Raw genomic sequence first — 24,436 nt, forward strand, 5'->3', positions numbered from 1 at the left:
ATGTTTGTATCCCAAGCAAGGAAGGGGCAATGCTGCAGATAAGTTTGAGGCAGCACTCAGAGGGGTCTCCAGAGGGCAGAAATGCTAGTGAGCCTGTCTTCCCCACCTCGGATCAGAACTTTTGGTGCCATTTATGGAGAACCCCAAAGGACAGAGCTTTGGGAAGTGTGGCTGGAGCATCTACTTGACATGCAGAGGATTCCAAATTCAGTCCCTGGCATCTCCAGTAAGGGCTGGGCTGGGAGCAACTCCTGCCTGAAACCCAGGGAAGCTGCTGCCAGTCAGTGTAGACAGTACTGAGCAAAATGGACCAAATGAACGGTCCGACTCAGTATAAGGCAGCCTCCCATGTTCCCAGTTTTGTAGCAAAGTTTTACGAATTAATCCGCATCAAGGTGTACAATTAGCAGAGACTCCACACTTCGCCGCAAGCATGGAATGCTGCTGCTCGTGCAATTGGTACAAGGGGAAGATGCAAACAGTTGGACATTCAACTCAGATTGTTCCCACTATACACTTTACAGCTTGTTTTGTTTCCTGGGCTCTGATTCTGTAGCCACTTTGACAATCTGACCTGGAGAGAGGTTTATTTATGAAATCTGTATACTGGAGAGCAAAAGTGAAACTGACCGAAAAATTTATTTGTTTGTTTCTGGCCAAACTAAACCAACTTAGCAGTTATGGTATGATGGCTGATATATGTGGGACGAGGTGGTTTCAAAGGAACCAGAAGTGCTGAGAAATCTGAAAGGAAGAGTGAAGTTTTAGTGGCTTCCTTCACCAATTTCAATTGTTCTGGTTTAGGAATGGCTCAGCTTCTGGTTATTAAGTTCTCTTTTCCCCACAAAAACAAACAAACAAACCCTACAAGTGGTTTTTAATACAACCAGCCTTTGCAATTTCCCCTTTGGTGCACTAGAAAGTTATGGTTGAGATAGCACCAGTCAAGGCACACAAAAAAGATCTTGGGATTTGTTGTCACTTAAACAGGCAAAGGCAACACAGAGGAAATCATGTTCTGGAAGGAAGCCCTATGAGCTAAATTTTTTTTTGAAAAAAACTTTTAGTTCTTTCCACCTTTGCAACTTACATTCCATCAAATGAAATGACTGTACAGAACACTATTGTAGTGCTGTTGTTGTGAAAAGTGCATTCAACTACCCTTGTATTATCAGGCTATGCTCACAACACGACAATGATAGCAGTTCAGTTGCAAGCTTCCATTTTCTTCCCCAAAAAATGTTCTGTTAAACAATGTCAATGATAGATTTAAATGTGCGGTGCTGTTTTGTTTACCATTTGGTTTGAAACTTTTAAGATCAATTTTATACATATCTCTCTCTATCTCTCTATCTGTATTTGTTCAGGAAATGCATGTGTGGGGACCCTAAGCGAACGTTCCCATCAGTATTCCTGGCTCCTTGGTTCATGTGAGGACCTAACTTTTGTGACTATGGTTTTTGTTCTACACAAAGGCACGCTTGCAATAAAATTTTTACAAGTTTTCTACACCATAAGCTAAATTCTGAGTTCCAAAATGTGAAGTGTGGTAACAAAACAACTGAATGGATTTATAGTATCACTCTGATATCTTGTCATGTGATTTCCCCCTTCCCAATGCAAAGTTTGTTTACAATCAACAACTTTGAAATACAGTCAAATATAGATTACATCTTCTCTCGTCTCATTTTTGCTGGAGGGAAGGGTGGAGGACATGATTAAACATCTGAAGCAGGGGAGGGGGAACCTCTGGTCCTTCAGATGTTATGGGACTCCAATTCCCAGCATCCCTGACCATTGGCTATGCTGAATGGGGCTGATAGGAGTTGGTCTATAAACATCTGGAAAGCCACAGGTTCCCCATCCCCAATCTAACGAATCCCATCAGCCACAAAGAACCGACCTGTTCAAAGCTCAAATTTGATACCTGACAGTTTGGATAAACAACTGGTATGTTTCTTGTTACTTGGCCGTATTTGATTTATCCGATGGGGCTCAGTATTTTGACAGTATGTGATATTTTCCAGGCAATGGTATCTGATCTTTGAGAGCTATTATTGGAAAAACTGGTAGGATTTGAAAATTGTCAGCTTATGGCATTTGATACCTATCAACAAACAATTTCCAAGCAGTCAGAAGCACTCAAATATATAACTCAAATTTTGAAGTCAAACATTTTGAAATTATCTTAATTTCATTATCTTAATTTCAAATGCCCAGAATTTGGCTTAAGCAGATGCACTGCTTTTTCATAAATTCCATTCTCACCAGTAGCATGCTGGATTTTTAGTTACTGTTGTACCTCGGAAGTCGAACACCTTGAGACTCAAACATTTTGGCTCCTGAACGCCGCAAACCTGGAAGTGAGTGTTCCGGTTTGCAAATGTTTTTTGGAACCTGAACGTCCAACGCAGCTTCCGATTGGCTGCAGGAGCATCCTGCAGCCAATCAGAAGCTGTGCCTTGATTTTTGAACGTTTTGGAAGTCAAATGGACTTCCGGAACGGATTCCATTTGACTTCCGAGGTACCACTGTATTTCTATTTTTTAAAAGCATACCAAGTGGGGTATGTAGACATGATTTGCTAGCCACAAGATGCAGCAGGCTCAAGTGGAGCCGGAACTAGGAACTGGTTGCTCACGCTGCTGTGCTGGGAAGCCAAATTACAATTCTTGATTCATGCTGTCCAGCTAAAAATATCTGAACACATGGCTGAAGATATCATGTGTCCCTGTCATTGGCAAAGGCACCAGCAATAACCACACATTAGATCTGACAATTCGGCACGGGAGATTTCACTGGAAGAAAGGCATAGGACACACACAACCAATTAGGCAAGCATTATGTGCAATGATTGCAGAAACACTGGAATGCATCCAACTGTGGCTTTACGTTAGTGCCAGGCACTTCCATTTGCACAATGCAGTGGTAATTGGCAAAAACTGTTTATCTCATCTTATGCACAGAAGCCACTCTTGGGCACAATCCAGTCTGTTTCTGTAACTCAATGAATTCTATCTCATCCACAATGGCTATAATTATTAGAGCTCATATCTGTTAAGTCACATGTTGTGACATTGGGAATGTAACAGTTTCAGCAGTGTAATAATAGTTTTTGCATTGATACACCACCTTTCCACCAAGGCCCCCAAGGTTTGCAGTACTTACATGCAGGAACATGGTTGCTTTCCTTCTTAAGAAAGGACAGGGAGCACGTGGACCTCCTGATATTGTTGGACTCCCAATTTCTATCAACCGCAGTCAGCTACAGGATGACGAAGGCTGTGCATCTAGGGTTACAGGTTACCCACTCCTACTCTGAGAGTAGTGCTGCGTGGTCCAATTTCTAAAAAGGTCGGCGTTTTTCTGCCTCGTTAGGAAATCTTTAGAACTGGATGGGTGCAGGATTTTGATTTTACCTTATCACAGCAAGGTGACCGCGGACAAGGTGTGTTATTTCTTTCTGGTAAACATTTCACCAGCCCTGTGCAGCCTCCCTGGCTGTCCACACCATCTGAGGGAAGAGTGGCTTCGTGGTCTCTTCCCCAGGGCTTTAATGGGCACCTGGGCAGGCTGCAGTCCATTTGTAGAATGAAAAGCAAGGGCACTCACAGGTAAGTGCAACAACAACAAAAACCCTCTGCACCCGACCCATTAGAATTGGAGGAAAAATATATCTTGGTAAGTTTTGAATGGAATTTATTTTCTCAATAACTGGCGAAGGGTTTTCATTAAAGCCCCAAACAATTATCCCCCATGCCACCCTACAGGATAATAAAGCTCTCTAGATTGTAATCTACACTGGAGGGTTTCCCAATCCTCTGAAGCAGATTTGGGCGATGCAGGAGAGAAGAGGGGGGAAGTCCACCAATGCAAGGACACCATTGACTACAATTGTGCCTAGCATTTTGATTCCCTGCTTGGGCAAGGGAGAGTAAATTATGGTTCTCAACAGCAAGCATCGATTGTGAAGGGCATACATGTGGCAGAGTTATAGGTAGGGAGGTGAGAACAGGTGAGAACACTGGAAATCTACTACCTGGCAGGCCAACTATTGCTCTGCAATCCCTTCACTTTTCCAGATACTTGGTTCTGGATATTGACCCCACCTCCAGGAAATAGCAACAGGCTATTCTAACATTTGATACAAATAGCGTCTCAGCTGTGGCTTGATGGGAAAGTTAAGGGGAGCCCAAGTTGTCCTGAGCAAAGAAAGGCAAACTTACACAACTTGAAATCTGTTTCAAAGTTGTGATGAACTTCAGCAGGTGTTACAGATAGTAATATAGTATTACATTAGTAGAAATGGCAAGGAATTGGAGGAGGTGGAAATAGAATGTTTCTGGTAAGGAACGTAGCTTCCTCTTCAATCTACATTAGATGCAACCATACTGTCTAGTGGCCACGGTGGAAGCCTTCTACCTTCAGCAACTCATGAAACAAATTCATGAAATCAAATCCAAAGCACCATGAACCAATTCAAAGCATCCTTGGTGTTTTTCAAATCCATGACAAATCTCTTTGGAAACGAAGAGAGATTCAGAAGCGGTTTCAGATACAGCGTGAATGTTTGCTGTTCAAAGTAAAATCAAAAGACCCAATCAAACGGATGCACCTCCCTGATTGGAAATGCCTCAAGCATTCTTTGGATCTGCAAAATTGGTTTACAAAAACACAGGCCTGGTTTGCCTATTAAACTATAGCTTATATGAAAAACTTAGGATTCGTGTGAATGAGCAGCATGCTGGTGCAAAAGTCCCTGCAGTGTGCCTCCCCCACCTTTCTTCACCGCATGGAAGAAACAAACCAGGAGCTGGCTTTTTAAAAATGTGCAGACTAGTGCTTGTAGTTTATTACTTGTGTAACAAAACACAAATGTACCGCCATGGCTTGTTAGGAGAGAAGCCACCCACAAGGTCCACATGTAATGGCAATCCAGCCTCTTTTGGTTCACTCCATTCAGGAAAGGAAGCAGCGCGGAGGAATGCTGCACACGTTCACTTTAAAACCATAGTTGAATTTAATTTATGGTTAAAAGCAATGTCCGAACTAAGTCACCGTTAAGAACGCTGGCTAGCCAAGGAGATCAAGTGGTCTGAAGTTCATGTATTCTGGGGCCAGTTCCTGACTTACCTTCCAAGTTCCGGACTGCAGAATCCGGGACCGGCAGCCATTTGACACCGGAAGTTGCGTCAATGTAACTTCCGGTGTCGCTTTGCCCTTCTATGGGCACCAAAAATGGCCGCCGCCAACACCGGAAGTCACGTCTATGCACTTCCGGACATGCGTAGATGCGACTTTTGAAACTGGCGGTGGTCATTTTTTGTGCCCATAGAAGGGCAAATCGGAAAGAAAAAAAATGGCCGCCGGCAGGAGAAAATAACGGAGAAAAACGGGAGACGAAGTGATACGGGGGAACCACTGGGAAAAGGTAAGTAAAAAAGGGGTTTTCCCGGGGAAAACGGGAGAGTTGGCAGCTATGGTTCCTGAGTGTACACAAAAACAGAATGGCAGCAAACCTTGCTATCTTATCTATAAAGTATTTATTTCCTTAAGTTAAACAAACAGGTTTTTTTTCAAGGATGGTTTCCATCTATAAAATGAACAAAGTACAAGCTCTGTACAGCAGATTTTAAAGAACCAACTGAAACGACAGTTTCCAAATGACATCTGATTTGCAAAAGAAAATTGACATGTACCCCCATCATTTTTGCTTTGAAGACACTCAGATAAGGTTAGCACAGATAGCATTGCAATGTTTCCAGGTCTCCTAGTGATTTATTATAAAAGGAAGCGGGGTAGGGGTGGGGGAGAGATGTTGGCTATTTCTGATACCTAAGGTCAGTATCTGCCACTGGCTGCAACGGCACACCCTCCGTTCATGTCAAAGGTTTTCACACAGTGCCCCTTAGTACACCCCACTGACAGAGGATCTGTGCAGCAGCAGTCGTTGGTGCATAGCACCAGAAATCCATAGACTTTAAAAAAAGCATGAAGTCACAGTAAATAACTTTGGCACACTGTGTCATGTAAACATAGCTAACACCACATTACCCTATTTCCATTCTCATCCATCACCCACAATTTGCGGTCTCAGCATGGAGATACTGTCTGCGTAGGATCTCTAGAATTTTAAGAACATATTCTCATTTTATAATACATAGACGACATTAGAGTTTCTGGAGCGGGGAGATATTATTAATAAAACTTACTAGCAACTGTGGTTAGGTTAACAGTCAAGGCAGAAAACTTCTATTATTTTAGAAAACAGCAGCTGGTTTGCCTGCTAGCTTTTAAATCACAAAAAAGGTTAATATTTTAGCTCCCCTTCATTAAGATGTTTTCCCAAAAGCACTCGATTATAACCAGTTGGCTGTATAGTTGTGAGTTGAATGCATATTCCCTCAAATATTAAAATATCACCATCTTCATCTTCACTAATATTTTTCATGTCAAGTGTTGGGTGGCTGAAAATAAAGCGAATCTTGAAAAACTCAAGTCCAAAGTTTCTCTCTTTTTGTTGCCAAGGTCGTATGTATATAGGATATACATGGGAAGTTGCAGTGTGGCAGAAGGAAATTTGGTCTGGAAGAGGATTATATGCACAAATCCACATTCAAGGAAAAAGCAATGTGGATTCAAACCATGTAGAATTCATATGACACCTCCGAATACTACCTGCAGAGATCACAAGCATGTCATATAACAGTTCATCAGCCTGTTTTAAACCGGTACGGCAAATGTCAAAGCCTTTGTGTCAATGGAAGCATTTTGTGGCAAATACTGCAGCTATAAGGGAAAATACAGTTCATGGAACACTCTTCAGACCTATGTAGCTGGAAGAGAACACTGTCAAAACATGATTGCATAATAATTTGTCTTTGTCCTTTGTAATCACCAGAGGGCACCGTTAAAATCTTACATAAGCTGTGTTTTTAAGAAAGGGGGAGGGGGAATTTACAGGCAAAGATGTCAGCATTACCTTGATATAAAAACAGCAGTTGGATTGAAATGGCTCTTTCCAATGTACTCAGATTATTTTCCTCCAGCCAAGTTTGAAACACCAGGTTTTTTTTTAAAAAAAAAACAGGACACAGGTGTAAAGAAAAAGCCCAGACCATGACAACCCCTGCCCCCCCAAAAGCAGAGGCGTAACAGCTGAAATGTTGATATTCAGTAGGTAGCTGCCCATGCTTCCACGAGAAGGCTATTGTGATCTTGTGCTGTCAGAGAACTTTTTAAAAGAAGCATGTATTGATAAGAACACAACCTGAAGACTAAACCCTCCCAGCTGCATTATTTAAAGAAGGCCAAACTAATCTTTTTAAGTAGCCCAAAATTGCCCAATACAAATACCAAGTTTATAGGTATCCAGAGCGCATGGCATGAATTCCCCAACCAGAGGTGACAATGCTGGTGAGATGAAGCATGCGAGCTCCTTTCTGCCACTTGATCACCCTCCTCTGCAGAGGTCCGGCATTTCCCAGGAGGAGGAAGCGCAAAAAATAAAATAAAAAAATAGGCACACTCCACAAAGCAGAAACATCCAGTGTTTGCATGAACACAACTCAGCAGCACAAACCTGCATCTTCACAAAGTTTTGTTCTTCTACCAACTGTCCAGTCCACTTCCCAGAAAAGTGTTAAATTGCTTTTCTTTGTTCTGTTTGTTTTTGGGATAAATTACAGGATGGTGAAAAATTGATAGAAAGTTGAAAATTTTGACAATATATATTTTATATATATATATTTATATATAAACATATATAATGTTTATATTTAAGAGTTCTGTCATAGAAAAGTCCATGGTGAAATATACCAAGTACACATGGCAAAAAACCTTCAAAATGCTTTGATTTCTGGAAACCATGAACACTGATTTCTATGTAAAATGGAGACTGCCAATGATCTTCTCCAAACATTTTGCTTCCCTCCCCAGCAGTCCCTCCCTCCCTCCCTCTCTCCCACCCTCCCCCTCTTCTGTGTGTTGAAATCAGTTTCCTACTACTGTACATCTGTTTTTTCCTAGGAATCTTATTCATCTGCTGTGGAAGGATTTAGCTTGATGCTGGAAAGGAACTGGTGAGCCTTTGCGGTGGAAGGGAGCGAGTCGTGCAGCAGCTACGTTGGACCAGGCAATGGCACGGTCCCCAGTTCGCTTGCTTCCCTTTTGTTCACTTGTCGCCTACTTTCAGACAAAGATGGAATACTGAGGTATATAAAGTATCAGTAATGCAATCAAAATGTTGCCCAAGGTTTCGGAAACGGGAACAGTCCTCCTGAGCAAGCCCTACTACTGCTGCAGGTTCAGCGTGAACTTCCACTGCTGCGATAGCGAGGGATTGCAGACTTCAACCGTCAGACCACCGTTTTTGGCATTTCGGCTGTCTAAGCAGAGGTTACTGCCCACATGCCTCAGTTTTGCGTTGCTTTCAATCTGTTCCCATTTCTAGAAGAAGAAGAAGAAGAAGAAGAAGAAGAAGAAGAAGAAGAAGAAGAAGAAGAAGAAGAAGAAGAAGAAGAAGAAGAAGAAGAAGAAGAAGAAGAAGAAGATTTAAATGTTATTGCACTTAGATAAATGTTGATTTTAAAGCCCAGTATTTTCTAGGGTTATTTTGTCTACCATCTATTTTCCATACAGCAAATAATTTTAAGTCCTTAAAGTCATTACTGTTAAATTTACTTTGCAAACCCACTGTGGCTGTAAATTTTCCTTTAGTATTGTTCACATAAACTTCCCAAATGGAAGCTGAAAGCCCCTGGAATACTAGAGTGGGAGATTAAATGCTGGGAGGTGAATGAAACCTAAGTGGCGGTGGTGGCGCCCGCGCTGTGGAACGCCCTCCCATCAGATGTCGGAGAGAAAAACAGCTACCAGATTTTTAGAAGACATCTGAAGGCAGCCCTGTTTAGGGAGGCTTTTAATGTTTAATAGATTATTTTATTTCATTTTCTGTTGGAAGCCGCCCAGATGGGCGGGGTATAAATAATAAATTATTATTATTATTATTATTATTATTATTATTATTATTATTATTATTATATAAGGATTTATTTATTTCTACTGCTTGTGGAATGCTCTCCCCAGGGAGGCTTACCTGGCACCTTCATTATATATCATTCCTCTTCAACCAGGCCTTTGGCTGAATAACATCCTATCTCCACCCCCATCATTCAGCCCAGACACCAAGTTCCAGTGCAGAGGGCCTTCGGGCGGTTCCCTCATTGCGAGAAGTGAGGTTACAGGGAACCAGACAGAGGGCCTTCTCGGTAGTGGCACCCACCCTGTGGAACGCCCTCCCATCAGATGTCAAGGAAATAAACAACTATCCGACTTTTAGAAGACATCTGAAGGCAGCCCTGTTTAGGGAAGTTTTTAATATTTAATGCTGTACTGTTTTTAACAATCGATTGGGAGCTGCCCAGAGTGGCTGGGGAAACTCGGCCAGATGGGCAGGGTATAAATAAATTGTTGTTGCTGTTGTTGTTCTTATTATTATTAAATGTGTTTGTGAGAGTGGGTGATGGGGTTATTGTTTTGGTTTTAATATGTTTTTATTGTTTTATGTTGTATTTATATGCTGTGAACTTCCCTGAGATCAAAGTATGAAGGGCAGTATACTACTACTGTTGTTCTTTAGTAGTTTAGTTGTGTCTGACTCTTCGTGACCCCATGGACCAGAGCATGCCAGGCACTCCTGTCTTCCACTGCCTCCTGCAGTTTGGTCAAACTCATGTTAGTATACTACTACTAGTACTACTACTACTAATAATAATACAATGAGTCTCACAGCAGCCAACCCAATGGGCAAAGTGATTCAGTGACACAAACCCTAACACTGCTCTACTGCCAGAAATCCATGTATAATATCCTATGGAAAGGTAGGAGGCAGAACAAGGCACAGGGAAGAGTAATAAATAACTACAAGGGCGCACATGGTATTGGTGTGCTCTCAGCCCTATTTGCACATGGCTGTATTCTGTGTACTGACCTGTCTACCATCATTTTCTCTACAGCCCTGAAGTTTAATGAGTGAGCCAGGAGCTCGGTCTACAACAGTAAGGCACAAATCCATATGTTTCACTGACTTGTCCTTTGTTAAGGCCCATTCCTGCAACAGAAAGGAAATGACATATAGTTATATCCATGCAGAATGCTTGCAAAACATTTCATTTACTTGTTACAAAATTCTTCTAATACAAGAAAAGGCTCTTACAAAGACAGAAGTGTCTGTTCTGAAATGCAAATTGTGGTATTCCCCACCACCACCACCACCACCACCTAGGGAGAAACATTTGAGAACTCTGCCCCAATGATTTTAGATGGTGCTTTGGAATCCAATATTAATCCTGGAATTGTGAATCTGTAAGTTACCAGAAGCGGCTTTGTCATGCTGGCCACATGACCTGGAATCTGTACGCCAGCTCCCTTGGCCAATAATACGTGATGAGCGCCGCAACCCCAGAATCGGTCATGACTGGACCTAATGGTCAGGGGTCCATTTACCTTTACCTTTAAGTGCAATACAGCTTTAAGATGAACTGGAGACAGTTGTCCTATACTGCCCTCTGCTGGCGGCACAGCACACCATCATACAACTGGATCCTACCTTCTGGGAATATCTAAATGTATTGAATGAATTTTAAGGTTTTGCTTCACCCCTAAGAAAGTAAGAAGCAGGAAAGACTCATAGACAACGTTTGAACTGCCAGTGACATTTTACACCCCTCTCTCTTATAAAACCTGCATTTCAGCACATAAGGTAAAGGTCCCCTGGACAGTTAAGTCAAGTCAAAGACGACTATAGGGTTGCAGCGCTCATCTTGATTTTCAGGCTGAGAGAGCCGGCGTTTGTCCACAGACAGCTTTCTGGGTCATGTGGCCAGCAGGACTAAACCGCTTCTGGTGCAACGGAACACTGTGACGGAAACCAGAGCGCACGGAAATGGTGTTTACCGTCCCGCCGCAGTGGTACCTATTTATTTACTTGCAGTGGCATGCTTTCAAAGTGCTAGGTTGGCAGGAGCTGGGACAGAGCAACGGGAGCTCACTCCATTGCAGGGATTTGAACCGCCAACCTTCCGATCGGCAAGCCCAAGAGGCTCAGTGGTTTAGACCACAACGCCACCCGCGTCCCTTTCAGCACGTACACCAGGCCATTGCTGATGAGTATCGGCCACATAGGTAATGCCTATTGAGGGTCTTGTTCCATCTTGAACTTGGCTTGAAGTGCAATTTCCCATCATTGGAGATGATCAAGATCTACGCCTCTGCTAACTACACTTTAAGCACCGGGCTCTTCCATAGGAATATTTCAAATGCAGAACTGCAGCAGCACCATGTCATTTTCAATAAAGAAACATGCAGCTTACTTCTGGGAAGTGGCAGCAAATGAAATCTGATTGTACTACGAGTCAGATTAGGACAAAGGCACCACCAAGCAATTGACATGACTAATGGGGTTTTGCAAAGAAGCCATTTGGTAACAGTGTTTTAAAATGATTAATGCGCAAGCCAGCCCCTGAATTAAAAATACTGAAAAACTATGTGAAGCATGAGATACTAAAGGGTATTACAAGCATATCTTTTCCAAGTAGAAGGTTGTACGTTTAACAAACAATTATTCTTGGTTTTCATTCCGCCAGCTTAATTTTATTTCCCACATGATCTGACACGTCTAAGTGGAGACTCGTTCCTCAACTATTAAGGCAGCTTAAAGTATTTCCAAAATGTAGCAACACTCATAGCGAATGGGGAGGGAGACAGTGTGGAAAAAGATTGAGGCAAAACAAATGTAGAAAAAAGACTGTGGAAGAAAACAGCAGGCTAGGGTGGAGGGAAAGGAGGGCTAGAGAGAAGAAGAGAATGAGGGCTTCCAAGTTGCAGACAGCATGGGTAGCCAAGAGGAGAATGGAACAAGGAGGAGACATTTAATGAATGGCTGCAGTTAGAAAAAGATAAAATTTACAAGCTTAAGGAGAAGTAAGGGCCAGGAGCTAAAGGAAAGCGTTCTGCTTTGACAAAAAGGCAGGAGTGATCTGAATTGTGGGAACAAAAAAAGTGGGAGTTGGCTACTTTCCTTAAGTTCCACTACTCCTGCCTTTGACCACAAGATGGAGCTATTCCCAAACAATGACCTTCACAAGCCAAGGGAGAAAAGGCAACTGAAGTTGCAACACTAAGTTGCAAGATGAGAACAATTTCACTGTAACTCTGCTTCAGGAAAAGATGCCCACAGGTACTTAATGCATCCACTGCTTGAGGTCTGTTCTGTACTATTTTGTCTGGATTCAGTTTAGAGCACACTCCACTTCCCATTCAGCCCATGGAATTTGTGCTCCTGTATCCATGCCATATATTTTATTTCTTTTCACTCGGCCAAACAATCCCCCCATGCACTCCATGGGATATGGAAATAAATACGTAAGTTTATTGACATCACCTCTGCACATCATCTCAATGTGAAGCAAAAAGGCATGAATTTTGAAAATGTCAGCTTTGTGTTCTCTCGTTTAAGGCCCCATTTCATCGGTAGCTGTTTAATGATGTTTAACCCTGAGGTTCAAGAGCTGTTAATGGAAATCCGTGTTCTAAAAGTAAGAATGTCTCTCTCATACGCATATACACTCAACCAATTCATTCACCCACCTTATCCTCAACATGAAAAAAAAATGCTTGCAGGCAAAGTCTCAGAGGGATGAAGTAATACTTCAAATGTCTATATGTTAAGTTTCTGTATCTGCACAAACAATGAGAAGTTAAGTCTATTTACAGCCCGCAAAAGTTAAATTATCCAGTATCCTTTCGTTTGTCATGTCATATCCCCTTAACACAAGCGGAAATCCACAAAGCCATATTTGGCAAATGCCAGAAAGAAAAGTGACCAAAACACAATTTAACAAAATAGGCAGGTCTGAAAGACTTAAAAGAGTAATATAGTAATAAACCTACTTTCTTTGGGGTGATAAAGAATATAACATGTGATTTTCCCATCAGTCATGTTTCTGACATGTAGTGAATTTAATTTATTGCCACTTATGAACCTGTGATTACTAACCTGGTTTCCCCCGGCATTATGACATTCATAAACACCAACAACGCCATCTGCAAAATGGCCTAAAGTGTCAAGGCAATTGGTTCCTTGCTGCAAGGCCCCAAAAGCTATATCTTGGTGATCAGGTACCCTGAAAAGAAAAACACCACAAAATAGTTTAGAATTCCAAACATCCTTCAATATTAAAAACCACTCTATGTTTGAGTAAAATTCAGAGGCAACACAATGCAATTCTTTTCTAGAGCTTTCCTGTTGGTAGCTCTCTCAGCCGCCCCCAAAACTGCATTTTAAATTCCCCTGGATTTGAAGATAAATGACTCAACAGCAGCCAACTGCACCACAGGAAGTTTTCCAATAAGCAGTTCTTCTAACAACATTTATGGGGGTACAGCAGAGAGTAGAAAAATACTCAATGTGCTGTGCATCTCTCTGCCTTGTAACCTTGAATATAGGCATTCAAATTATTCTTTCAAATCCCACTTTCTCCCCATAACATACCCGATGAAGCAGCTAAAATAAACTGAACTGCATCCAGAATGACAATTGACAAGAGATGAGAAATTACTTCACACTGATCTGGTTTAAAGTACTGTCACGGCAGAAACTCCCAATGTGCCATAACTAAACATGAATTAGTTATTCCTCAATGTTTTTTCGCCCCGTCCAGTTAAATTCACATTTATATGTACAACAGGAAAAACATGGATTCTATCTACTTTAGTAATTATGAGTATGAAATAAGGAGTTGATCCCTCTCCCAGATTATTCCCCTAGAAGTGACCACACATAGAAGAAGAAAAATTATCCATGTGACTTTTATATAGTATGGGAAATACATGGCTTGAACCAGAAACTTTGTGGTTGGGACCCAGCCTAGTAAGCCATCTGGGTCTGTATATTCCGATCTTCAGCTGCTTTTTAGGTGCAGATGGGAATAGGGACATGAAATGTTAGCTTTTGTGATTGGCAAGCAGCAGCTGGCCTCTGAAGCAGCCTCCTAGTCCAGCCTAGGCTAAATGGCAGAAAGGCAACTTTGCTTCCTGTCCCAGCCAACAGTATAGGACACCACTTTGAACTCCTTAGATCAGGCATAGGCAAACTTGGCCCTCCAGATGTTCTGAGTCTACAATTCCCGTCATCGCTGACCACTGGTCCTGCTAGCTAGGGAGTTGTAGGCCAAAAACATCTGGAGGGCAGAGTTTGCCTATGCCTGCCTTAGATGAAAGGAAGGAAGGAATTAAATAAATAAATAAACATGTATATGCTACCGTGTTTCTCACATTTTAAGTCATGTCTTATATTTATTTTTACTCCAAAAAAACCCGCCATGGCTTATTTTCAGGGGATGTCTTATTTTTTTTTCTTAAGCTTTTTAATTTTTTAAGCTTTCAGAGTTTAGCTGGGTCGGGCTCGGTGCGGCGCGCGCTGCTTCCCTTGCCGGCTCCCGCTGGATCGGGGCTCTCCCTCTCTGAGATAACTACGAGCCCTTCTCCTCCTCACCCCCCAGTCGTGACACGGCCGCCGCGCGGGCTTCCTTACCCGGGTTGCAGTGCAGCGGCGAGGGCGGAGTGGCGACGGGCGACGAGGGGGCCGGGGAAGGCTGAAGCAAAGGCGGCGGCGGAGGCAGCGGCGGGTCTTTGGGGCCGCCAGCGCCCGGCGAAGGTGCAGCGGAAGGCGGCAGCATGAGGTAGCGATGCGGAGGGGGTAGGCAGCGCACGCAGAACGAGTGGAGGCACGGCAGCAGCTTGGGCCGCCGGCTCTGGATGTTCTGGCCGCACACCCCGCAAATGTCCAACAGGTTGAGCCGCGACTCTCCGTCGGCCCGGTCTGCGGGGCCTTGCTGGCTTTCAGCCTCGTTTTCCCCACCCATGGCGACAGGACCGGCCGCGGTGGGCCCTGCTCCTGCCATAGGCTCGTCCATTGTTCGGCGGCGGCGGCCATTTCAGGCGCGAAACGCCTCTCACCCAATGGCCGCTTCTGCTCTCACCCTCCCCCCGGCCTGCTCACAAGCGGAGCCCCGCCCCTTCACAACCGCTGGGAGCAAGCGACGTCGGTTGCTCGTCGGTGTGATTGGCAGGCTGTTCTGGGCTTGGTCGAATTCGGGGTGGAGGATTCATTCAAGAAAGAGCCGGCAAAGACAGCTGCGTGCGCTGTGCCGAGCCCCGACTCAGCGGGAGCCGGCAAGGACAGTAGTACGCACCGCGCAGAGTCCCGACTGAGCGGGACCCGGGAGAAACAGCAGCGCTCGGCGAGGCGCACGCTGCAAAACCGCCATGCAGACCTGCTCCCACCACTGCTCCCACTCAGCATGTCTTATTTTGGGGGGATGCCTTATATTTTATTGCCTCCAGAAAATCGTGCCATGTCTTATTTTATAGGGACATCTTAAAATGTGAGAAACACGGTACGTGTTGTGTTTTTAGTTTATCATGGATTTACAAAAGCAGCAAACCTATTCCTAGCAACACTGTCACACTTGATGTACAAGCTGCATTTTGAAGGTATTAAAACAGATGGACAAAAGTCACAAAATAAAAGTTTAATGAGGAAAGGATAGTCCCCCCCCCCCAATTTGCTGAAAGGCAACAGCAAACATCACTTGTATAAAATAGATCACTCACCTTAGCTCAGGGTACACATTTTCAAGATACCACTTGAATGGTTTGCAGTTAAGTCTCCTTCTCAACTCCATTCGGCTTTGAATACTATTGAGAGAAACAGTGTTTATCAGCTACCGTATATTAAATGAACTGTTGGTTCCTAACTCAAGGGTAGTTCTGTGTCGCTGGAGAAAGAGCATCACTCAGGGTGCCACCTTGTGGTCAAAGGCAGAAAAGAGAACTTGAGGGAAAGCTCCCAGAGTCCTAGCCAAGCTCCAACAGGTTGCTCAGACAAGACACAGAAACAGACACTTCCCTAACCATAACTAAATGGGAAAAGCTTGTTAAGCTGGATAAACTATGGTGATTAATTGGAGCAGCCCAAAACAGGGCTAGACCTGATGCCCCTCATCCAGCAACACAGAACTACCTTTCAGGCATGAACCAATGCTTCTTTCTCTTGCTGCTGGAGAAGAGCTTCAGTGAGGAACATGTTAAATAGAAAGTATGAGGTTTGTTCTTCCACCCGAGATCCCTCAACTCCACTCCCCCGGATCATATTCAGGGTTAACGAAGGGATCCAGTGAGCCCAGTGCTGGTGCTAGAGGAGGGTGTTGCAATAATGGATAAATGTTAGCTGTCCCTTGCGGACTGTCAAAAGGGTTAAGGGAGCCTGGAGCAAGTTCAGTCTGATGTGGGGGGGGGGGGCTGAATGTGGATGGGAGACCCTTTTGTTGTGGAGCTGCAACTGTCTGTTCTGTGAAGGTTTTGCTGCAGGCAAGTCAGAAAGGATAGCAGTAAGGTGACCCCTTAGCTCCACATACATATCTGCCAACAAAGCTTCCTTTATTTGTTGTGAGAATGTCAGTGGTCAGCTGAAAGATAGGAGCCTGAGAAACAGTTGGTAGAGTGCTTCCAACAGGGATTTTATTGGGCTCAGAAGGCTGAATAGAGGGATGCAGGGGAGGAGGGAGGAGTTAAAAACCAACAACACAAAACCATAAATTGCCCGTCCTCAGAGGACCAGGGAGAATGCAAAACCTCTAAAAGGGAATGCTGCGAGTTGTCACACGGTATCCTCAAGCCCTCACTCTTGATAAGGAAAGGGGCAGTCACTAGTCTCAGTCATGATCACCGAGTGCTGCTAGGAGGCATTCCTAGATAATGAGAGCAATTGGCTTCACATCCATTTGCTGCTTCCCCTACAGAAGCCTCGATGGCTTTCCGGTTTTGTGTTGCTCTGCAGATTACCAGTTGGTTGGTGCCACCTGAGGCCGCAATTTCTGGCTAGCCAACTACCCCTTGAGCAGCAAGGAGGGGCCTGAGAAGCCAGGAAGCAAAGTTCCCTTAAGGGAGAGAGCTAGGTACAGAAAATTCTGGATTCTGGGAACTTCCCTCAAATCTTTCTTATCTCTGACCATAAGGTGGGACTGAAACCTTCACTGATGCCCTTCTCTGGAGACATGTGAAACTGTATTTCTATAGCCAATGATACTTTAAGCATTAACTTTATAGTATTTTAAATCCAGGCCACCTCCGAAAGGCAATCTCAAAAGGCATTAACAAGAGGAGAGGAGTAATTACACTTACTTGCCATAAGGTACATTTCTGGCTGAAGGCACTGCTGCATAATAGAAGTTTTTGTATTCATCCATCCAGACTTCTGCTGCTCTACGTGTATTTCTGGAAATATACCATAATAATGTTATATTATTTTTGCTCTTATTACTGTGGCAGGGTCCTCATTCCCTTGCTATCTGAGTACTGCAGATCCTTGAACATGAAAGATGCTGCAGGAACCAAATAATAGACAAGTTTCATTCTTTCCCTCCTTTAGGTCATGATCTTGCTCATAAAAATGAGGATCTTCCTTCTCCATTGACCAAGCGTTTGTAGAAAAACTGATTTCCGTGCCATTGTCAGTAAGATACATTTTGAGGTTAACATGTTCACAACTAGCACGGCATGTTCCTTTCCAATTTGTCTTTTTATTGCTCCCAGTAATATTGTTTGAGGATTCATTTTGATTTCATGTCCTACTGTACTTCCGATACACTTAGCATCTGATCAGTGCTGGCTAACCCAAGGACCTTGATACCAAACATGGGCATATGCGTACTCTTCCTCTTTTATACTAACAACTCTAACATATTCGGGTACATTTTGATTCCCAACTTTTTCTCGTTGTCATAGAAACAGGCTGAAATCCAAACATCTTTATTAATTCAATATGCATTGATTGATGCTCAATGGAATTTATTCAAAACCTTCTATTTTATCTTCACCTGCAATACAATAAATATTATTGGTGGAAGTACTTACACAAATATTTGGCAATATACTTTCATTTTTCTGCTGCCTTTCCTAACCATGAACATTGTAGCTAGGCCTAACAAGTCATGTTCAGCTTTGCTTTCTCTACACTGGCCTGAAATTACAGTAAATTTGAAAAGATTTGCTGTATCAGTGAGATCAACCCCTAAACCTTCTAACAACAATTAGGACTTGTCACACTTTCAATGGTTGGTTTGATCATCAATATTGGCAATATCGGAATTCCCTAAATTGATTTTGTTTCCCAGCACTTTTCTATAATATGGTTACTTTCTTCAACAACCTTATCGACCGATGTCATTGGTCTTTGAAGGAGAAAAACTATACCACCAGTGTAGCGCAGAATTGTTGCCCCATACCAGGGAATGTTTGCTAATGGTTAACGCATTTAGTTATTCTGACAGTAGTTTAAGGTGTATTAAGAGACTTTTTTTTAAAGCCTCAATAGCATCTTACTCTTTGATAAAGAGCTCTGCCAGCTAATTATAAGCTAATCATCTTTGGTTTCATTGGTTTACTTAAAGCAATCTCTTGACCGTTACCTTGCAAAAACAGTACCACTTCCTCCTGGGAAGGTATAAGGGTGTTGTTTTCGGAACACGTGGCCAACTCTGCTGCATGGGATTATTTCTAGGCTCCCTCCGCACTGCCAAACACGGAATGAAATCTCTGTCATTGGGAAACAAGCAATAGATAATAAAAAAGAAGAAGACAAGAATTCAGAAATAGTTAGTTCTCTGTTCCTCCAAACATTCCCACTGATACTGCAATGGGAGAGGGGCTGTGCATGCACACAAATGCGCAGGAATATCTGAATCAACATTTCCCATTTATTTTCTTCCTTTTGGTCTTTAATATGGATTTGTAGGCTATGGAAGCAGTGTGATTGCCTAGTCCTCTGAGGTTATTATCCCATGTTGCGTCAGTAATTTGTGCACACTGAAGCAACTTCACACTAGAAGAGCAAGTTTGAATGATAAGAAACACATCAATGTCATGGGGGTGGGACACATTTCTGCAAGAATCAAGCTTGTCTCTCCCACGTGGTTTCTATATTCTTATATACTGCAACAATGTAGATGGCAACCACTTCCCTCAGAATCAGTAAGAACAAAATTGCTACTTTTGTTCCAGTTCTTTCTACCCTCTGCTATTTTTATGTGCCCCTCATGTCAACACTTATGGCACACCTGCTACTTCACCTCTCAAATTCCCATTTTGGATCAGGTTAATGTACTCCCTTTCTTTCCTAAATACAGCAAACAGGACAAGCTTATGTCATCAGTACAAATTATTTAGAATGCTCACCCAGAGAAAGAAGTACTCTTTGTACTTACAATTAGGTAATTAAAAATGTTTAAATTCCAACATTCAATAGGCTACACCATGACTATGTGAACATTCGTATTTCTTGACTCTTACATTAACACCTTGAAATAAGGACCAATAACTAAAGTGCTAGCATGGGAGGGGGGGGGAATCAATATTTGATGGTGTAAGAGAGATATAAAATCACAATCCATCTTCGGCTAAGGTGCCAAGTGTCTACTAGGAATGATAATCAAAATTAATTAGCTCATCCCTCAAGTAACTACTTTACAATAGATTCCTTAAAGTATTCACAAGAAAATGAAACCCATGAACTGTGCTGTGTGTGCCCTACTTTAAGTTTTTAAAAGTGTGGAACGTTTTTAAAACCCTGCTAAATGACACACTTTTGCTACATTTTAATTAACACAGAATGGTGTTTTCAAATTATGCATGACTTGTTTAAAGACTAAAATCTCTTAAGTTTTTTTTCTGCTTCTCCCTTGTACAAAGAAGTCCCCTCAGCTTTTATTTTTCAACATAAAGCTCTAATTTTAGAATGCAGCCCTGTTGTGGCTGAATTTTTGCCAATAATCCACTTAAAGTATTAGCTGTCATTTTAACCCACTCCAGACAGTGAATTCAAGGCCATGAACTCACAAAAATTAGGTTACAGTATAATTTGCTTTTCTTCAAGAGAGAATTCTATGCAGAAAGATTCTTACCTAGATTTTCTCCACCCCATACATCCATCATCATATCATATTTTCCCAGCTCTTCAAAATAAAATTTGTCCATCACAAAGAGTCCGCCAGCTATCATTGGTGTTCTAAAGAAACAGGAGGGATAAAAGAGGGAAACTGAACATTGCATACTGGCACAGGATAATCGGATACGAAGACTCTTCAACAAAGCATTTTCTGTTCATACCTTAAATAGGCCATTTTGCTCAGTTCTAGCTATCTGCACATGCTACTGCTCTAAAACACGTTATCACATAACTAATGTGGTTAAGACTGATTCCTGGTTGACCATTTCTCAGATTTCTTGGAAGTAGATGTGGCTATTCCTAGAAATTGAAAAATGATATCTGCAAGCTTGTTCTGAAACTGACTGTAAATAGTCAGAAACTAGGATTCCTAGTTCAGATTATACAAGAAGCTGAAATTCAAACTGAAAATGAATTCTGCTACAGTCTTCCTTTGGACTGTGCACAGTGGGGGAGAAGCGTGCAAGTCCAAGGCTTGTTAAGGCTCCTTCCTGCTCCTGTATATTATCATAAATTAGTATGATGTGCCCTAGAGCAAGTTATAGCTTGAGATATGTGAAAATATAATTCTTTGCCCTCTGAAGTTCTTTAAGTATTTTACAAACCAACATACAAATCTATCCCATTTATCGATTTAAATTCAGGATAACGCGTATTCTGCTCAAAGCATTCTTTGCCTTAGATATGAGTTATGTACATTTGGTTATTCTGCTTCTTGTGTTCATGGGGAGGGATAAGAACTTCTGTGGCACAGAGATCCCACACCTCTGACCACTGGAATTGTAAGAGATCCCCTGCCAACTTTTAAGCATATCAATCATTCTGAAGGAAAAGAAATTTACATTAATTTAAAGTGACAGCAGATATCCCGTGAAACAGAGTTGTATGCAGAGAACAAATTTAGGACCTGCATGGAACACACACAGTGCAACAGTTCAAAACAGGGGTGGCTAACCGTTTCTTGGCCCAAGGATTCACCCTTGGCCAGCCCTCTGAAGGGTACATTCCATGGTGTGGCCAAAGTGGGTGTGGACAGCCTCTTGCTCTCTCGCACAATCCACACACCAACTCATGCAAACCACACACCCCAGAAGCTGCTCTCATTTCCCATGTAAAGTTCAGACTGCTGCCATTTTATTTCTGGTGGTGGGTGGGTGTGGGGCACTCAACCACACCAAGCTAAAAATGAATCCTGTTTTTGAAACTGAAAACAAAAACAAAACTAGCCAGTATCAGGCACATATTGAGATGGGAGGGGAGTCAAGCTGGGGAAACACCTTGCCTGGGGGTGGGGGTGGGAAAATCAAAGCAGCAATTACATGGACTGCACTTTGCATGCTCAACCTTTCCTTTTTTGGATTATTTTTTCCTTGATCCCAAGGAAATGCAAAGTGCAGCTGGGACCAGTCTCAGCAGCCTGGCTCCACCCTCATTCCAAACTTGCATCTTCTCTCCCTCCCTGCAGGCAGTGGGTGTGGAATGCAAGGGAAGGGGGAAGCTCCTCCTTAGAAGGCCAAGGGATGATGCGTTGAGTGGGTTACGTTTTGTTTGCTTCAGAGTGCTGCTCCCTTCTGGGAAGGGGCTGACAAAGGAAGCGGAAAGGAAGGGAAGGATGCACCACCTGCAATCCATCACAAGATCATAGCAAATCTCTGTTTTTGAGCTATATCAGAACCATATCTGCTCATCCTTCCCAGCAAGGGACTTCAGCTACTCTAGGGAAGAGAGATATGTCTTCATTCATTAGGCATTGGCACAAAGGATGCTAAGCATTGCAGAAGCTCCCTTAAAGAGGAAGGAGCTCTTAATAAAGGAAGTGGCAGCTGCCTCTTGCAGTGACTGTACAAAGGAAATTCAGCCCTGCCAAACAACAAAACACAAACAGCCAAACACCCATGGAACACAGTTTCAGAAGAAGAAGAAGAAGAAGAAGAAGAAGAAGAAGAAGAAGAAGAAGAAGAAGAAGAAGAAGAAGAAGCAGCTGCAAAAATTGAAGGGGTCCCCAAAGACCCACCAGAAACCCTTCTAGGAGGCCAGAGATTGCCCACTGGTTAGCCATCTTTGGTTTAGAAGTTAATAGTTTAAAAGTTCGATAGTAATAAGAATCAAACTGTGTACACAATAATAATTTGTATGCTCACTTTATGCTATTTGGGTAGAGCAGCAACTTATGAATTAAATTAGTAAGCTATCCGTTTTGTGAGACCACTACTGTTTAAGGAGTCTTGTATTAACTCATTTTCTACGTGGCTTTCTTGGTATGTTGTGCACAACAGAAAATCACTAAGGTTCATAAAACAGTTTTCAATTTCTCCTTCCTTGCGGGCAGTTCAACCTCACCTTAAATGTAAGGTTATACCTTTTATGTTTTCCAATGGTAAGTCTCAGATGACTCAATATCACTACCACAGCAAAGTTCTGGTATTTAATACACAGTTAGCAATATTTGACTTCAAGTACCAGCCTGCCATATTTCAAGTCGAGACTTTAATTTGCAAGAGTTTCCTCCTGCGTTTAGAGTTTGTGATGTGCAAAATAATTCAAGAGCAGTCTGCCAAGCATAACCTGGGGAGATGGTAACTCAAAGTTGCACTTACTAAGAACCACAACATTGTTTTGTGAGGGGAAGGGTGGTGGCAGGAACATACTTTATGGGAGCAACTGGGTTTCCTTGCCGTGCTCTTCTTTGCTCAGGTGTCATGTAATCCCACTTGAATACCAAATTCCAATCAAAGCCTAAAAGGCAGTGCGGAGGTGGGGAGGGAAAAGAGAAAGTTACAATAGTGCAGATCGGATATTACAACATTTTCTTTCTTTTAGCTTTTGGACCCATGGTTTGAAGGAGCCGTGTTTAAAACAGACCAAAGTTTTGCTTCAAACTATGGTTTCTCATTTGCATGTAATGACAAGCAAGGGTTCTAAAGTTAAATTAAACAGTGTGGAAGTCTTGCTGTGCACGAGAATGAAAGAACAGGAAGAATGCATGTGATTTCCAGCTCATTCACAAACATGGAACCACGTGTGATTTGTAAACCGCGCTAAGGGCTTACAACGAATGCATCTTTTGGGATTGTTTGTTTCCTCTCTGCTGATGCAGAGAGGAAAGTGTTTTGAATTAATCAGGGACTGTGTTGTTTTGCTGCAACAAAGGACAATGAGCAAGCCAAGAACAAATAATGGCTACAAACTGAGGTAACAATTCCAGGTTAAGATGTAGTGTTATACAGAGGTCCTGGCTTGTCTGTTCCTCCCTGTGTGCACTTAAGAGGGCCAAAGTGACCAAGATCAGAGCCCATTACTCGGATCCACTGGCTGGGCTAGGGGAAATCAGAATGAAATTAAGGCTGCTTTCCCCTGTGCATTTCTTCACTTACTAACGCTAAATTAGGACAATAGTTGTGAGACGTAAATTATTCCGACTGCTCTGCAAAAACAGTCAGAAATAGCTTGCAACCATAACTACTGGAGTTATGGTTAGTAGCTTGCAAATAGCTTGCAACTACTAACCAAAACTCCAGTGCCACATGTGCAGAGACCAGCTGCTAGCTGTTACAGAAATTCTGCTGACATGGAGCTTACAGACAAGCTTCTACTAACGAAGAATCAGTGATTACAGTGTAGGACTAGGATTGTGAAGACCCAAGCTGAAATCCCCAGACTGACCTTGGGCCAGCCACACACTCTCAACCTAGCCTACTGCAAAGGGTTGTTGTGAAGTTAATAGGGAGGGGAAGAACCATGTTCTTCAACTTGTTCTCCTGGGTGGAAAAGCACAATTTAAATGTAATACAGGAGAGACAGATATTCTTGTTACCCCAGATGGTTGCAACAAGGAATATTCTGCATGTGCCACAAGTGCGATTTATAATCCTTTTGTAATTGCTGGATATCTGACCCTTAAAAAGTTAGACAATTATGCATTTCCAAATTTTCCTTTGATGAAGAATTATTTTATTTTCCCCAGAAGGAAAGCGGCATACTTTTGGAATATGTATTTCCCAGGTCATACCTAAACACCGTCCAGAAGCATTTAAATAATTCTTCTGTAATTTGAGGCTTTGTACAAGAAGCCATTTTATTTCCCTAAGGCTAAGGGACTCTGCTTATCTTGCTAGACTATACACAAGGGGACTGGAAATTGGTTAGAAGTGTCAGAATAATTCACTGAATTTCAGTCGAAAATGAAGTCCAATGGTAAAATGTGCATAATAGGCTAATTAGTTTGATAGCAGAAGCAAAATGAGACTCAACTGTTTCTTCTACATATGTATACATGCACCGTTCCTTATTCATATGCCCTCCTCTGCTTAGCAAATCTGTAGGCTATCAGAAGCAATATACCAATTAAGATACAAGCTCAACTTACTTGCA

The 24,436-nt window shown here is 42.5% G+C and overlaps 1 protein-coding gene across 1 annotated transcript; it reads right to left on the reverse strand.

Annotated features, from left to right (window-relative positions):
* Positions 1-8,167: 8,167 nt before the first annotated feature.
* LOC148686300 (polypeptide N-acetylgalactosaminyltransferase 2-like) lies at positions 8,168-22,865 on the reverse strand. Its single transcript, XM_088666433.1, has 8 exons — positions 22,714-22,865; positions 20,022-20,125; positions 18,531-18,657; positions 17,245-17,337; positions 15,676-15,759; positions 13,058-13,184; positions 9,992-10,111; positions 8,168-8,448 (listed from the first exon to the last, which is right to left on the reverse strand). The coding sequence occupies exons 1-8, from the start codon at positions 22,764-22,766 to the stop codon at positions 8,293-8,295; spliced, it is 864 nt and encodes a 287-aa protein (XP_088522559.1). The 5' UTR covers positions 22,767-22,865; the 3' UTR covers positions 8,168-8,292.
* Positions 22,866-24,436: the final 1,571 nt, after the last annotated feature.

Source organism: Zootoca vivipara, chromosome 3, assembly GCF_965207765.1.
Source record: "Zootoca vivipara chromosome 3, rZooViv2.hap1.1, whole genome shotgun sequence".
NCBI lineage: Eukaryota > Metazoa > Chordata > Lepidosauria > Squamata > Lacertidae > Zootoca > Zootoca vivipara.

Coding starts and splice junctions, on each gene's coding strand:
- LOC148686300 (XM_088666433.1), bottom strand. CDS start 22,766: ATGACACCTGAGCAAAGAAGAGCACGGCAAGGAAACCCAGTTGCTCCC. Junction 20,126..22,713: donor AACCCAGTTGCTCCCATAAA/GTATGTTCCTGC, acceptor CTGTTTCTTTAG/AACACCAATGATAGCTGGCG. Junction 13,185..15,675: donor AATGTGTACCCTGAGCTAAG/GTGAGTGATCTA, acceptor TTTTCTTTTCAG/GGTACCTGATCACCAAGATA.